Raw genomic sequence first — 16929 nt, 5'->3', positions numbered from 1 at the left:
TCAAATCACGAATGTTCATGACACACTTGCTGCTCAGGAGTATAGGAAACTCGCTTTCAAATCAAGAGGGTGCTATAGCAGAGTGCTAGCAAGAGACAGAATGCTTTATAACGCGAAGCTATTCCATAAATCAAAGGACGCATTCAAAGTCATCACTGCAGGGCGCCTTTTTCTTTCCACTTCTCTGGTAGGACAGGTGTCATCCCACTACCAATGAAAGACACAGTGGGCCAGAGTTTATAGTTTCATAGGATGATTACCTGCAGACTAGATACATGATTCATACACAGTGGGTTTCGTGTACTTTATGTAGTCACAAAATCACAATGATGAAATCTTTAATAAAAGATGAACAATTTTTAAATTGTGCATCTACAGATTTTCCATCAAAATTTTAAATAAAGTTTTTTACAGGGGGGGGGGGCTGGATATGGACATTCCTCAAAAAGCAAGAAATTGAGCTCCCATTTGAACCAGCATTACCACTTCTAGGAAATACAACCTAGGGGCCCAAAAACACGCAGCAGAAACACCATCTGCACTTCTATGTTCAGAGCGGCACATTCACAATATCCAGAATTTGGAAACAAACTGAGTGCCTGAGGACAGATGGATGGATAAAGCAACCACGGTACATTTATGCAGAGACAGAGAGAGAGAAAGAAGTGCCTGCCAGAGAGGCAGTAGGGAGTGGGGGGAGGGGTGGGCAGGAGGGAAACTGGGGATATTGGTGGTGGGAAAGATACACCCATAAAGGGACAGGTGTTGGAATATAGTATAACCGAAACCCAGTCCTGAACAACCTTGTAACTGTGTATCTGTTATTCAATTAGAAAAAATATAAGTGTGTCTGTCGGGGTGGGGTGGGGTAGGGGGATTAAAGTGCTTGCCATGTATGTAACTGACCCACCCCCTGTACCACACACGGTCCCTTAAGCATGCCATAAGTGATCCCTGAGCAGAGATTCATGAATAAGCCCTGAGCACAGCTGGGAGTGGTTCAAACTACCTGTCCCATTATTTCCAGAAACAACAGCTATGTGGTGCATTTTTGCCATGGCATTTTCCTTTATTGTACTCCTGTGTTCCTGAGTCTAAGAATATCTGCTAGGTGTATTTCACAGCAACTGACCTGGTATTTGAGACTGCTGTTCTGCAGTTAATTCTGGGAGGAAAGATTCAGGCAGGGTACACACCTAAGAATACTTGTAGCAATTTACAGCATCCCTTAAATTTGTAGCATCACAGTTAACATGTCTGTAATTTTGAATATATATCCCTTATTCAATAGCTTGTCTAAAACTGGGTGAATTTCTTCTGCTTCACTTTTCTCTACCAGAACTTTCGCCCACACACTGCATGCTAAGGCATAAACTCACTGTTGACCCAGTTCATGCTTAAACTGAGCTGCTATAGTTCATACTTGAAATATTATTTGTCTTAAACAACTCAGAATGCTACAGAAATTGTTATGTTTATGAAATACTTTCTCTTTGTTCCTAAAATTTTCAGAGCCCACTGCGTGGTGCTCAGGGCTTACTCTTACTCAGGGATCAATTCTGGAAGGTTCAGGGGACCTTATATGGTGCTGGGGATTCAACCAGCTTGGCTGCATGCAAGCTAAGCTTACCCACTATACCATAGCTCTGGCCCCTAATATTGGTTTAAAAAATATATGCCGTTTTTCCCCCTTTTTACAATAAACATTATAATTCTTTTTCTCAGAGAAGTGCAGGTTCAATGCTCAATAACAAGACTTCGAGTAACATGACTCAGAAAACCTATTTGTAAAGACTCTTTCCTGAATTCCAAGTCGGCTGCAATAAGTTATCATTTTCATAAATTATTTTATTTTCTAATTAGCAACACCTATACCAAAGAGTGTTCACTGAAAAATAAAATGGACTTTATTATTTTGCCTTTAGGGTTACACCCGGCAACGCACCAGGGTCACTCCTGGCTCACGCACTCAGGAATTACTCCTGGTGATGCTTGGGGGACATATGGAATGCTGAGAATCGAACCCGGGTTGGCTGCGTGCAAGGCAAACACCCTTATGCTATCGCTCCAGCCCCTAAAATGGGCTTTTTAAACACACTATCTAGCACGCTGAGTTTATTATGGTACGGTGGGGATTTGCATGGAATCCCATCGCAGAACTGCAGACAGCAGCTCCAATAAACAGAATCAATGAAAGTGACGCCCCAAGCTCCTGCAGACTGCACTTGCCCACCTTTGCTTCCCCGAGACCTGCACACAACTGCCCCCTCCACTTCTTGGTTGAGAATTTAAAAGGACAGACACAGCCTTTGGAACACGGGCTCTTGGCTCAGGAACGTAATTAGCAAACGAGAGAGAAATCTACACGGGCTGACATAGGAAACAGTGCCCTTCCCTTCAACTCCCAGTTGGCCTAAAGGAAGCTCCCAGAAGCCCAGAGAAGGGCTGGGACAGTAAATGAGAAGTAACATAACAGGCAAGGAAAGTCCACTCCTCTGAGACAGTAAGTGGTCGGGGCAGGAGGGGTGGTTTTGCGCTTAAAAACACACAAGAGTGAGCTAGAGCAAAACCAGAAACACACAGGAGTGAGCTGGAAGAAATCACAATGACTTCTGAAGATCTGCCCGCGTGTTCTGGCCGGCTTCGTCAGAGGCCAGGTTCCATCGATTAACCCGCAGGGGCTTGGGGAACCGTAATCCCGCGGACCCTTCAACCGGGCATCCGCCTAGGGACCCCCGACCCGGCTCTCCGCTGCCCGCCGGGTCTCCCAGCAGCGGCTGGCTGGCTCATGCAGCGCGGACCCAGGGGCCTCCCACTGCGGCCTCGGGAGCGAGCGCCGCATCTTCGCTGGATGGGTGCGATCCGCTCTGTTCGGCCAAAACACAGCACGAAGGGTAAACGGGGCCACCGAGGCACCGGCGGGGGCTAACGCTGGCCCGCCGGGGCGGGGGGAGAGGCACGAGGTGCCGCCAAGTGGAGGGCGCGGACAGCAGCGGCGGGCGGCGGGGGTGGTCCCGGGCCCCGCGGGCGCGGCGTCGCGGCGGCTGCCGGGCCGGTCCCGTCCCGCGCGGTGCCGATGGCGCGAGGCCCGCGGGGCCGGCCCGGTGGGGGGCGGCGTCCCCGCGCCCCCCCCGGCGTCCGCTTCCTGGCCCCCGCGTCCTTGGCACCGGCTCCCGGCCCCCCCGCGGCAGGGACGGTGCCAGGCGGGCCGAGGCGATGCACCGGAGACGCAGCCCGCACCGCGGCTGCTGCCCCGGGCCGGGCGTGGCGGAGCTGGAGCCGGGCCCCGGGCGCCGCGGCCGCGCGGGCTGCGCCAAGGGCGCTCCCGGCCACCGCCGGCCGCCGCCGCCGCCGCCGCCTCCGGCCGGGCCCCCCGCGGCCGCCGCCGCCGCCGCCCCGCCCGGCCCCGCCGCGCCCCGGCCGCCGTCCCCGCGCCGCACGGAGCCCGGCGCGCGCCACGGCGACGGCCGGAAGAAGATGGCGGCGGCCGTGGCGGCGGCGGCGGCGGCGGCGGCGGCGTCCGCGGGCCCGCACGCGCCGATGACGCCAACGGTGCGCGCCGGCCGGCGGGCGGCGGATGGCGGCGGCGGCGGCGGCGGCGGCCCGGGCTCCGGCGAGGGGCGGGGCGAGGCGGGGAGGGGGCCGGCCGGAGGCGGAGGCCGCGCCGGAGGCTGGCGGGAGGCGGCGGCGGCGGCGGCGGCGGCGGCGACAGTTTGCGGTGCGCGGAACATGGCGGGCGTGGGCGCCGGGGCCGCCTCGGGGGAAGGCGGCGGCGCGGACGGCCCCGAGCGCGACGGGCGCGGCGAGGGCGAGCAGCCGGGCGGCGGCCGCGGGCCGGCCAAGGCGCCGCCGCAGCACACCGAGACGCTGGGCTTCTACGAGAGCGACCGGCGGCGGGAGCGGCGCGGCGGCCGCGCAGGTGAGCGGGCGGCGGGCGGGCGGCGGGCGCGCGGGGGCGTTAGGCCGCGGCCGCTGACAGCTCGGCGGCGGCGCTGCCTCGCGAGCCGCCCCGGGAAGGCTCCTGGGCGCGCGAGCCGGGCCATTCGCTCGGCCGGGAGGAGCCGGGACCCTTGCCCCCGAAATAGCCAGGGACCCCTCCCCACCCCGGGCCGGGCCCACGAGTCGCCGCCCACCGCCGCGGCCCGCAGCCAGCGACCCTGCAGTCCAGCGCTCGCCGGAGCCCGCTCGGGATCGCACCGGGAACGGGAGCGCCTCGGGAGCGTAAGCCACCGCATCACACAGTAACAACAACAACAACAACAACAACAACAGTAGCGATCGTGATCACAGAAGGGGCAGTTGGCTGCCCGGGGAAAGATGCGCGGTACTTGGAGAGTTGTGCCGGGAGAGGAGGACTTAGTTCTGGGTTTTCCCGAGGGATTTTGCAAAGTGGCGTGTTTGGGTTTTTTGGGGGGTGGGGGGGTTCACGTTTCTTGCTCACAGTGGGGAGAGAGGAAGATTGAGAGTCGCATGTTGCATCCGACCCGGCGATCACGAGTTTAACTCTTACATAACTTGAGTTGTGAACAGTCACCAAGTCCAGGAAGTTTCTTCCACTGCCCCTTCCCTCCCCCCCACCCCAAATCACCTCTGATGGCCCGTGCCTGCAGGAAAAGGGGTGCCGGTTCCCCGAGCATTGACCGAACTTAGGCAGGGAACATGTAGACTGCTTCCATGCCACGGGGATGGTCAGGTGCTATCCAGGTTCACTTGCGAAGTTTTCACACGGATGAAGAGGGACCCCGTCTCTGAAAGTCAAGCACAGGCTGTGCCCTGTCCAATCCTTTTCAGCTAACTACTTAAAAATTCTCAGCCCTGTTTGATGTAGGTGTCAGTTAACACTTGGTTTGGCCAAGTGTTGACTTTCTGATTGGCAGGATCAGAGTCGAAGTATTACTTCTCCCTTTTGTCCGTTTACTTAGACTTGACTATTAAAAGCATCCTGGTACAGTTAGAGACAAACGTGGCCAGGTTGGATTGTCATTTCTGTCTGCGGCTTCTGAGTTTCAAGAAAGCCTGTAGTTGACAAGCTTCCTTCTGTGGTTTGCCTGCACAGAAAGCCAGGCAGGAGAGCCCAGATGCTTGGGCTCCTGGAGGAAGCGGGTACATCCTTACCTAGCCCTGTGTTGGGGGGCGGGGGGCGGATTCTGGGTGATGGGATTCTGTAGATGCTGTTCAGGCATCCCCACCTGTTTCAGAAGCTCGGATTTCCCGGCCTGGATTGCTTCTCGCGTTCAAAATGGGCTTCGAGCCCATACTTGCAGGAAGCCCACCAGCCTGCGCTGTTAGGGTAACCCTCAGTGCCTCCCCAGTGGCCCCTCTTGGAGAGGAGGACTTGAGTTGGAATGCCAGGAGTATGTTTGGGCTGGAGTGTCCAGGCACTAGTTGTGTGGGGGTGCCAGCTGGCCCCTTGGTTTCTGTCTTGCTCTGTTGGCATCCATCCTCCAGCCTGATACTACCTGGGTGCAGGCTTCCGTCCCAGAGGTGAGGATTCTTCCAACCCTTGATCCCAGCTTCTCCAGCACTGCTCCCTGCAGCATCTTGCAGCCTCTCCTTCCTCGCCTGGCTGTATCTTAGAAAACCCTGTACCCCCTCACTACTCTGGCTGACCGGTAACCGCTTCTGGCGGCCCCCACTGGGTCTGTGCGAGAAGTATTTCTGCTGGCATCCAAGTACGGCACTGGTTACTTGCTACTGTTTTACATTCTGGGGCTGCTTCCGTCACACAGGCCACTTTCCTTTTGAAAGTCGTAATCTGTGAGTCTGGTGGCCTGACCATCAGTTAGTTCCAAAGTCCCCTTTATCATTTCTTGCCAAGAGTGGCGGGCTCTTATAAATAAGGCCTTTATGTGCTCTCCTTACCACCAGGTTAGAAGCTTTCCCCAAACCTCCATTGGAGTAAAAGAAATCAAAGTAGGGGGTTTGGTTCCTGTCTGTGTACATGCATATATTTCGAAAAGGCGAATGAAAGCTGGCTTGTGTTTCTGTAGCTCTCTGTGCCATTGTCCTTGCTTTTCCAACTGTCCTGCCACCTGTGCTCTCTGACTTCTGTGTAGCCTGACAGGAACTGCTGCTGTACCTGGGGCTGGTGTTTAGACTTTGGCACAGCTCTGAGTGGCTGGGGGAACCCCCCCACCCCCGACGCCCATCCTGGTCGTCTCTGCTCTCTCTGGGAATGGTAGTTGTGGGGTCCACGTTGCCTGTGGCCCCTGCTGCAGCCCCCCCCAGAGCAGCACTCCGTCTTTCCCTCCCCTGGACTCTTCAGCATTCCCAACTCCTGCTGTGTTTCTGCACATGCTATCACCCTTGATGCATCTGTACCCATTCTCAGTTGGGGAATAGCTTTTACTTTTTAATTCTAAAAATATTTTTCTTGGTTTGGGGGCCACACCCCCTTGTCCTCAGGGACCACTCCTGGCTGGGTTTGGGAGACTCTCACCCGGGTTGGCCCCTTGCAAGGCCAACACCCTACTTGCTCTACCATCACCCCCACTCTGTCACTGGGAGAATTTCTGCATCGCCCTATACCCTGGTAGGAGTCTAGGCCTAGCAGTCAACTTTGGACGAAGAATTAGGCAACCTGTTCTTTGCTTGGCAGGCCGGATCGCTCTGTAGTCTCTGCTTGTTTGCAGTGCTTGCCTAATCCAGTTGGCTCTTTCATAACTCCACTAGTGAAATATTCAGTGTCTCAGTGGGCTGTATTGGCCCTGGAGACTTAATCGGAAAAGACTGGGTGTCAGATCAGTAACAGAACACCCTCAAGTGGGGCTGAAGCAGTGTTGATAACGCAGGACTAACAGGCAAAGGTGCCGCATGTAAAACAGAATTTCTGCACACAGATGTGGGGAAATGTATCGTTTCTGCTGGGAGCTGCACCTGATTTTCCTCTTCTTTTTAATGACTTCACTTTTTTTCCTATGCTTTTTGGGGTCACACTCGGCAGTGCACAGGGGTTACTCCTGGCTCATGCACTCAGGAATTACTCCTGGCGGTGCTCGGGGGACCATATGGGATGCTGGGAATCGAACCCGGGTTGACCCCGCGTTTGATTCAAGGCAAACACCCTACCCGCTGCACTATCATTCTGACCCCTGACTTCACTTCTTGAACTTGAACTCCAGTTTACTTCTCTGCCGCTACCCTTTAGGCCTCTTGCCCTCCCTCCGTCAGAGAAGGAGCAGCTGTAGAAGAGTGAAGCCTCATTCGGCCAACTGTTCTCTGTAGCAGGTTCCACTAAAACAGTGAGTGTGGGCTGTGGAAGCAGAACAGGGGTCCGGGCACGCGGTGCAACAGCCCAGTGGCATTTCCAGCCCCCGTGTTGCCCACGTGGTCCTGGCCCCGCAGAACCTGAGCATCGCTCTTAGCTGCCCAGCCAGGCTGCCTCCTTGCGGCCAGTTAGGATCAGGACAGAATTTGAGTGGAACACCTGGCCGCCTGAGTGTGCCTGGTATTCGTGCGATTGAGAATTTTGCTTAGTTCTGACAGATACTGTTTTTACTCAAAGATGTTTGCCTTTCACTGGTCCTTGCCTGCCACAGAACCTTTGTCACGGCTGTCCCGGAGGCCCCCAGCTTTCCCCGCGGCTCTGACTCTGAAATTAGACTCGAGAGTCAAGTAATTTCTCATTTACAGAGGGAAATAAAAATAACTGTAAAGCTGGCTGGGAAATTCCTTGGAGTAAACACAATGCTAATGATCCAGACAAAATAAAATTAGTCTCTTTTCTGACAAACTGTTCATGACTTTAAAGATTCTGACTTGCTTTGTTTGATACTTCTAAACCAAACGAGCCTTGGAAAGTCCTTCACTCTGGTCTTCGACCAGTTCAGTGCCTCACTTTTAAAATTGTTTAGCTTCGATCTGTTTCGCTCTACAGAACTCCGCCCACTGTGGGGAATGCTTGTGTGAAGAGTTAACGCTGTTAGGTCAGGGGTAGTTTGTGCCCGTTTTTAGTGGGTTTTTTTTTCTGAAGTGGGCTGGTTTGGGCTACACCCAACTGTGCTTTACTCCTGGCTCTATGCTCAGTGCTCAGAGATCACCCGTCAAGGTTTGTGAGTCAAACCTAGGTCTGCCACATGCAAGTGATATGGTCCTATCCAGTATATGATCGAAAAGTCCTATCCACTGTATAGCCTCTCTGGCCCTACATCATAACTTTGTAATCTGGTGATTGTTGGGGGAATATTTTTCTTTTTATACCCCTTTCATCTAAAACTTTATAAGTATATGAATATTCTGCCTATCCTTGACTTCCCTAAATGAGACTCTGACTGGTCGTATCTTAAAAACTGGAAGAGTCCCTTTGCTGTTGTCATGATTCTTAGTTGGCTTTGTACAATGGTGAATTTGGGAATAAACTTAAATTTAATATCTTAGTGTAGCCATAGTATATTATTTTTATATTACTTAAGACTGGAGCGTTTCATGTTTCATAATATTTTCTTAATAGCCAGTGTTACTCTCCAGTGTTTTTTTAATGGTCTTTACTATTTTAAGAATGATATATTTAGATGTATTCCTGAACACGTAAATATATACGCGATTACTCACTACTTTTAATTAATACTTTTTTTATCCTGGGTTCTTATTGCTCAAACAAACTCTCAGAAGATAATTAAGCATATTTCTTTTAGGGATGAGGAAGAAGCAATTCATAACTATACTCTTTCTCAATTTAAGATAGAATCAGAGCATTTCTATGAGAGATGAATATTGATTAAAATACTGTAGAGGAATTGATTTGGGTTTGTGATTGGTGTTTGCTTATCATTTCTCATTACTAATTACTAATTGATTCTTTTAATGATGACGCTCTTATTTATACTAGAATTAGATTTTCAGTTTTAAGAGTGAATTATACTGCTTTTTGGTATAAATGCTTACTGGTATATTGCTTACTGGATAAATGAACTGAAATTGGTTGACATGTATAAGTTTGTATAAAAAATAAACAGCTGGATCATTTTTGGAGAATTTGCTCTTCAGTTGTCTAGGCAAATATGTGGCAAAAAACATGAGAATGATTCTTGCAAAGCAGTAAAATACCAGCAAGACATGGAAAACGTTAAGGTGAACTTGGCAAGCAGATTTCTTAAAGAATGGTACCCCCCGCATCCCCGAGTTGAAGAACAGTAGCTTTATTAAATCCACCCTACAGCACAGAACATGTTAGTTGAGATAAGTCTGTCGAATGCTGAGTATTGTTTCAATAATCAGAAACCTTGAGACAGCCACTTCCTTCCTTACTTTGCACTGTGAGTTGCATTTTATTAGGGGCTGGTGCATCTCCCGCAGACCCTATGTTGGGAGGGCGTCTGCAGAGTGGGCCTGCGGGGAGAAGTGCGCCTCTAGTGGATGGTGGTGGCCACCCCAGCTGCTGGACCGGTGAAGCTTCTGCTCTGAACGTGTGGTTGCTTCTCTGTGTCTACAGGATGAGTTTCTCCCAGCTCTGTCCATCTCTTCCCACTCGGAAGGCGGATTGAGTGTGATTTTATTTTGTTTATTTATTTATTTTTGGTCCTTGCTTTAGCTGTGCTTGTTTGCAGCTCAAAAGGGGTTTATTTTGTCCTTTTCAAACGGCCGATCATGTGCCGGGTCAAGCCCGACTACAGCATAATTAGAATGCTCCTCACCCAGACTTTCACTCTGCATGGCTTTGCTTGAATCCGAGCATCTGTGAGCACCGTGATCGGAACACAGACGTGAACACTGAACCACCACATGTGGCACCCACATATGTATACGTGACTTGGGCCCGAGTGAGCATGCGGAGAGTCTGCCTGCCAGGAGTGGCTGGGGGTGAGCTCTGCACCCCCAGTGCACTTGTGGCACGTCAGCTCTCCGCACCATCCTGAGTCCGGTAAAGAAATACATGTGGGATTCCTTTTTCCTTTTCAGTAAACTATACCATATGCGTATGAGCAAGCCGCCTGACCCAGTGTTCAGAAAACTGATGATCTTTTTCGTTGCTTGTACTTCGAACCTAATAAAAGGAGAGTAAGTCTGCTTTTGCACTTTCAAGTTCATTTTTCACTGCCTGCCCTTTTCCATACTGCAGGCTCAGTCCCGCTCCTGAGGTACATGCCCACTGCCCACAAGGCTAACCTTTCTTCTCTTGCACGCGTACTTTGGAGGAACCACCACCATTTCATTTGGTCAAAGGGCCTCGAGGCCAGCTCAGAACCGGGACGCTAGTTCTACAGACCTTAGGTTTTCTTCGCTCTGTCAATCTTCGTTTATTTGTTCAGAGAACCCGCTCTTGGTTTTCCGAATCCTGGTAGGAAGTTGGGCGTGCTGGAGAGGAGGTGCTGGCAGGTCAAGCTTGTGAAGTGGGGGGTCTCTGAAAGGGGGCAGGGGTGACTGGTGGGAGTGAGGCGTTGGGCTCTGTCCTCATGTCCTGTACAGAGTCTCATCTCTCTCTTTGACATGGCCCGGTCGGGGGATTTTCTGTGGAGGGTCGGGGGGACAGGCAGCGAAAAACTCCCCAGAGAGGTGTGTGGGGAGACCCTTCTCTCCAGGGGAAGATGGTGAGATGGTGTCTCCTTGCTCGACTCAGTGATCCACATAACCCTGATGAGCCTCGACTGGGAAAGCGTCTTTTAGGAAGATGATGGCCTCACTGGTTCTCTGAGGTGGCCGAGAGAACTGGTAGGAAAAGCCATACCGCTCCCCCAGGCTGACTCTGGGAAGGTTACAGCCCCTCTCGGTGTGTCTCAATATTTTAGATTCTTCACCTAAAATACTCCTCTTACTGAATCACCAGCTGAATGTGGTGCTGAATAACCCATCAGCCTCCTGATAACTGATTGGGAGGCAGAAAAAAAGTCGATTTTCTGTATTCCTGATCACTGCCTTTCTGTTGTCTCCCCGTGTCTCTCCCTCAGCTCAGTCCTGTGTCACTTTTGAGACCCTGAGAACTTGGACTGGATAGGACAGTCCCCAAACATTGACTTTTCTGGTGTATTGGAATGAGCCTTTCAGTTTACACATACTAGCAGTTTCCTCGTCAGTCTTTGCTGGTGGTTTGGTGGAGTTGTTCAGAGTTATACACTTTTTGGGGGGTTTGATTCTCTTGTATTAGTCTGACTTGGGGACCCCACTAGTGTCCCCTGGTAAATATTGTTCTTTTGTTTTGTGTCTTCTTTTCCTGTAGGGCTTTCACTGTTGAGATTCCTCAGTGCTGAGCTAACAAGAGGATACTTCCTGGAACATAATGAGGCCAAATATGCAGAAAGAAGAGAGAGAGTGTACACCTGCATGCGAATACCAAGAGAACTGGAGAAGGTACTGTTTGTTTTTATTGCCATCGTGTTGAATGCTGTCATATTCTGTTACTTGAAAGTAGTGAACAGTGTCAGTTGAGCTGTTAAAAATATGAGAAATAGGGGCTGGAGCAATAGCACAGCGGGGAGGGCATTTGCCTTGCACGCGGCTCGACCCGGGCTCGATCCCCAGCATCCCATATGGTCCCCCGAGCACCGCCAGGAGTGATTCCTGAGTGCAAAGCCAGGAGTAACCACTGAACATCACCGGATGTGACCCAAAAAGCAATATATATCTCAAAATACTGTAATGATAACTAAAAAAAACAGACGGAGTAACATTCCCTTACAGGGAGAGACTATAAAATAATGTATTTTTTTTCCTTATGTCAGCTCTAGTGATTCTTAATTGTGCTGCTTATTTAGCCTACTGTAGTTTTTTTTGTGTCCCACCCAAGTAAATACTGTTGTATTTATTTAAACATTTTTTCTCAGGAATACTTCACTTTTGTACTCTCAGTTCCCTTCAGTTATGTTTTAGTATTTAGCACAACACATTATTTAATTTCAGCCTTTTGGAAAGTTTAAGTTTCTCAGAAACCCTCATGTAGGAAACGCTCAATGAGATTTTTCAAAGAAGAGGCTAGTGTGTTTCACCTTCAGAAGACATCCCACAGTGTAAGCGTGAGCACAGTGAGCCGAGTCATCCCTGAGTTCTCTCCGTCTAACGAGCCCAGATCAAGCTGTGCTTGTGGCTTGTTCCTGGCTCTGCCCGGGGCTCACCTCTAGCAGGGCTCAGGGGACTGTAATAGGTGTCGGGGGTGAAGTTGAGTCTGCTACAGACAAGCCGGCGCCCTCCCTCTGCCCTCTCGCTCCAGGCCTTCCTGTCATGTTTTTATAGTGATCTAAAATTTGCAACATTCCCATCACTTTTACTTTTGTTTGTGTCTGGCCCACACCTGGTGTGCTCTGGGCTTCCTCCTGACTTTCTAGTCAGGATCACTCTTGGTGGGCCCAGGGCAGAGGCGCTGCAGTTCCTGGGACACGTGGACCACCCTGCAGAGCCGGGCACCTCCAGGGCTTTTCTGCGCCCTAATGGCCCCCGACTCCTCCCTCCACCCCCACTTTTGGGTGGTGCTGGGGTTCTCCACACAACCTCATCCTGGGCAAGCCACCAAGCTGCATCCCGGCCCGCTGGGACTTCCTTCAAGCACTCTCGCATGGGTTTGAGAATCAACTTCTTTTCTTCCATTGATAACTACCGTGTCATACCCAGTACAGTGCGGGAGACTCCCCATCTCCAGGCAGTAGTGGGACACCAGCTGAGTGTCCCACCGTCTAGTCAGTTCTCACTCTGACCCAGAAATAGCATCAGGGCTTTACATTGTCTACCCAGAAAGAGCGTCCAGTTCTTCTCTGTAACCCAGAAATAGCCTCGCCTCCAGCCAGCTGACAACTCACTCCAACCTACAAGATTCCCCCTTGCCATGTTCAGATGCCCCTTTTAGGTGGGGGTCGTCACCATGCCTATAGTTTAGCCATCCCATGAGCCTGTCCTTGCCGGAGCCACCCACTGACCTCAGGAGCAGATGCTTTCTCCCTGCAAGTTTGCTCCCAGGCCTAGTCAGGTAGCAGACTTGCACAGGCCAGTGGCAAGTCGCTGCCTCCCGGCCCCTGCAGCCCCTGCCCTCTCCCCCAGGGGTGCTACCAGCCCTCGGGCTCATGTTTTGGGGAGGTTTTCTTCCATGGAATGGTTTGATGAACGCTTTGACCATTGCCTACTGATCTGATTCAAGCCCCTTTGCAGGTTCCACTCTCTGTGGGTCTGTCCCCTGGATTCCAGTCCCCATCTCTTGTTGAGGTCCAAAAGTCACCTGTTTGTATAGGAAACCCAAGACACCGTTGTCTTCGGTTTTGAAATCCCAAGGCTGTTTTAGGAGCAGTGCCAGGGAGCAGAATTCAGAGCAGATCTTTGTGTTTCTGAGTGCCTTGACAGAAAGCACCAAGCTGGCATTGTGTGGACGCTATTCTCAGGACAGGCTACCAACAGCCCTCCACGCTCTGCTCCCTGTTTCCTTCTAGGGAGAATACAGTGGGATTTGCCCGCACCCCACGGCCAAAAGCGGGCGCACCCCGGGCGTTTTGTCAGCTGGGAGGTGTCTTTCAGGAGCCTCTCTGGGCAGAAACCAGCCAAAGCCACATAATTCCATCCTGTCCTCTGTGGAGCGTTCAGAGTGCACTTCCTTCTCATGACCGTGACACTGACACAATGAGCTCTCTCACAGAAACGTAAACGTTTGTCATGAGCATGCCATTGTTTTCTTGGCAGGAGACCCACGGGCCTAGATGAAAAGTTTTCTGACAGGTCCGTGTGTCCGTTGATGGGTTGGTGACCCTAAGATGCATATTTTTAAATATTCTTATTGATCAAGAGTAGAAGTTTGCATGTATTGACGGTGTTAGGGGTTAGGATTGTTCTGTGAAACTCGTTTCATTTGTCTGTTAACATGTAAGGCAGAAAGATTGAATTACCATTGCTCATAACACAGTTACAATTTTTATGGGAAGGACCATGCCCAGTGGTGCTCAGGCCTCACTCCTGGCTCTGTTCAGGAGCAGACCAGGGTGCTCAGGGACCATATGTGTGCCAGGGCTAGAGCTTGGGTTGACCGTGTGCATGGGTTCCGCATGGTACCATGTCTCTGACCCTACGATTCTTTCCTAAACCTGTTTCCAGGGAGAAGGGATTTAGGCTTATAGGCCTATTTCAGATGTACTTACTTAGACTGTCCCTTGGAAGCCTTTTTGTGTAAAGTACGCACAAGGATGTCAGATTTCTCTGTTGCTAGAGCTGTTTCTGAGACTAAGGTACATCTTTGTAAAGAAATGAAGGGTGAGATTTCAAATTTAATTTCAGACCTAAATATCCCGTAGGACATTGTGAACGCAATCTTGTGTTACAGAGACCTGACAGTGGGCTGGGGGCATGACACCTGAGTAGTGCTCCGGGCCTCAAGGGCTCACCCGGGGCCCAGGAGGGGGCCGTGTGCGTTGAGCTCCGGTCCCAGGTCTGGGAAGGGGGTCATGTGCGCTGAGCTCAGGCCCTGGGTCCGGGGAGGGGGCCTTGTGTGCTGAGCTGAGGCTGGCTTTCTGCGTGCTGGCTGGGCGTCCGTTCTAGTCCTGTGCGCTCTCCCCAGCCCCAGGCCGGCTTGTCGTGTGAGTCACGCTTCAACTCAGCTTTCTATTAGAGCTGAGTTGGCTATTAGATTAGTCTGAGTTCGTTTTCGTTGTTCGTGTGTGTGTGTATCTTTATAGTGTCTATTTCAGTGTATAATACATTGCTCTTCTTTCTTGGTTTTGGGGAATGCTGTGATATTTCCACCTAACCTTTACAGGAAGAGGAACTTGATAATTAAAGAGCACGTTGCTTGGAGAGCAGTGAATCCCTTACAACATGAAACGAACGTTTGTACTTTAAAATTAAGAGAAAGGTCAACTCAGTATTGCTCACTGAACCTGTTTACTAATGCATAGTGTTGTCAGCTGATAAACACATTGCACCTGCCATCCAGGAAACAGGAATTGCCTATACACTGCATTTCACCTTTGGACCTGTTATTTGAATGTATGGATGTAAAAATTTGGAATGCTTTATTAACTCTAAGGGATATTTCTCTTCTACCCAAAAATCTCTTTCTCTTTCTTCAGCACCCACCCAGTCCCCCAACTCCTGTGCCCACACCTCTCGTGGAGCCTTGTCATGCACCTGCTTGTACTGTGGATGTGGTTCCCCGGGTGCAGAGGGGTTAAGGGCAGACATCTGAAGCCAGCCTGCCTCGACTTGAATCTTGCTCCACAGCGTATTAGCTATGAGGCGTTGAGCTGGTCATTCTGGGCCTGTGCCTCAGTTTACTCATCCATAGTTAGTGGTGTGGTCAGCCTTCTGTAAGTATTTCTAAATCTTTTACACCCTTTACTCAGCAAGCTGGTTGGAGCATGGTCTGCCCTGGAACAACAAGCAGGACTTTTGGGGCTTGCTTGGTTGGTTTGTTTCTGCAGCTCGACCAGCGGTGCTCAGGGATCACTCCTGGTGGTACTCAGACCATTCGGGATACCAAGGATTGGGCCTAGGTTAAACTTGAACAAGGCATGCACTCTCCCCGCTGTCCCCTTTCGGGTTTCTTGTCCCTGGTTTGCATTTCCACGGCCTCTGCAGCTGGAGCAGCCAGCATTTAGGGTGTGACGGGGCAGCCCTGGCTCTTTGTCCTCTTTGACTCTCTGGTTGGTTTGGGGGTGGAGGGGGCGGGGGGAGGAACAGGGGCAGTCACACCCAGCAGTGCTACTCCTAGCTCTGCAGTCAGGGATCCCTCCTGCTGGGGGCCGGGGGACTATCCGGGTTGCAGGGGATGGAACCCAGGTTGGCTGTCACTGTCTATCCCTCCAGCCCCCAGGAATGCCTTGCTGCTTTGACTCCTCCTGTGTCCTTGCTGCTCCTTTACTTCCTTGTTCGGGAAGGCTTCTGGAAGGCAGTGTCCTGCCTGCCCTGTCAGGTGCAGAGCTGGGGAACCCCTGTAGGGGGCGGGGGCTCTGCTTAGCCTGCGGGGCTGCTGGCTGTGCAGAAAGAGCTGGGGAAGGTGTGTTCTCCCTCTGTGCTTTCAGTGTGTGGTCAGAGAGTAGATCTCCTGCCTCCTGCCGCCTCTCCCACAAGGCCCTCGGGCACACGGGCACGTGGCAGGGGCTGATCCTTGGGCTGATAAGGAGGGGAAGGAGAGACCCCTTTCCTAGAGAGGGCGCACCTGCAGAGTGCTTGCTCTCTGCTCTGCACCAGGGACATCTCACCTTTGGCATCCATTTCTGTTTGAGTCATCAGGCAGGTAGCATTGGCACAGAAGAATTAGGTGCCAGGCAAGGGGCTCCAGCACTTCAGAGAAATTGGCATTAAATTCCTCTGCTCGCCTGCGTCTGTTCAAGCTCCCTTCCTCCCTCTGCCCGTGGGGCATCTCATCCAGACACCTCTCACCCTTGTGTGGGACCCATGCACCTGATACTGCAGCTTCTCATGTGACCCTTATCACTTCCTCGTTAGTCCTATATAAATCCAGAACTGCTGAAAATGGTCAAGAAATACACACTGTTATATTTTCTAAAGTTCCCTAATATCTTTAGCACTGTCCTGAGTATATTTACATCTTAACTTAGCTGCAGGTGAGTCACTCAAAATTAGTGATTTTCTCAGTCTGTATTCCAGATACTTTTATAATGTGGAGGCAAAGATAAACATAAAACCAACTTTGAGCCTGGTAGAGAATACAAAGTATATATGATTTTAAGAGAAGACAGAGTGGTAGGCTGTTGAAGAGTGCACTTCATCTTAGCAGACTGCTCTTGGGGGAGTGGAGGCACTGCTGGGAGCTCAGGAGATAGTGGGGTTAAGGCACACGCCTGCCTGGCATGTGGCCACCCCGTGTGACCCTCAGCACAGCCTGTCTGCCTGCTAGCTTCAGATAATTTCTCTGCTCCCTGTAGCCCCCTTGCTCTCTTTGTGTGTAGAGGGATGAACTTTGGGATCCAGATGAAGAAAAATGATTTTGGGAACTACACTCAGAGGCAGTCATTTACAGGCTTCCTGCTCGGCCAGACTCTCGGGCCGTTGTTCTTCCCACAGTGG

The 16929-nt window shown here is 51.5% G+C and overlaps 1 protein-coding gene across 1 annotated transcript in view; it reads left to right on the top strand.

The window, feature by feature from the left end:
- Nucleotides 1-3695: 3695 nt before the first annotated feature.
- TAPT1 (transmembrane anterior posterior transformation 1) overlaps nucleotides 3696-16929 on the top strand; it is a 49282-nt gene continuing 36048 nt past the window's right edge. The window contains exons 1-2 of the mRNA XM_056130345.1: nucleotides 3696-3919; nucleotides 11153-11283. Coding sequence (XP_055986320.1) covers nucleotides 3730-3919; nucleotides 11153-11283 — 321 coding nt within the window. The 5' untranslated portion in view covers nucleotides 3696-3729. The remainder of the gene's footprint in view (nucleotides 3920-11152; nucleotides 11284-16929) is intronic.

Source organism: Sorex fumeus, unplaced genomic scaffold (assembly GCF_029834395.1).
Source record: "Sorex fumeus unplaced genomic scaffold, SorFum_2.1 ptg000077l, whole genome shotgun sequence".
In the NCBI taxonomy this organism is placed as follows: Eukaryota; Metazoa; Chordata; class Mammalia; order Eulipotyphla; family Soricidae; genus Sorex; species Sorex fumeus.
The sequence above is the reverse complement of the archived record's forward strand: the minus strand, read 5'-3'. Positions and strand labels throughout refer to the sequence as shown.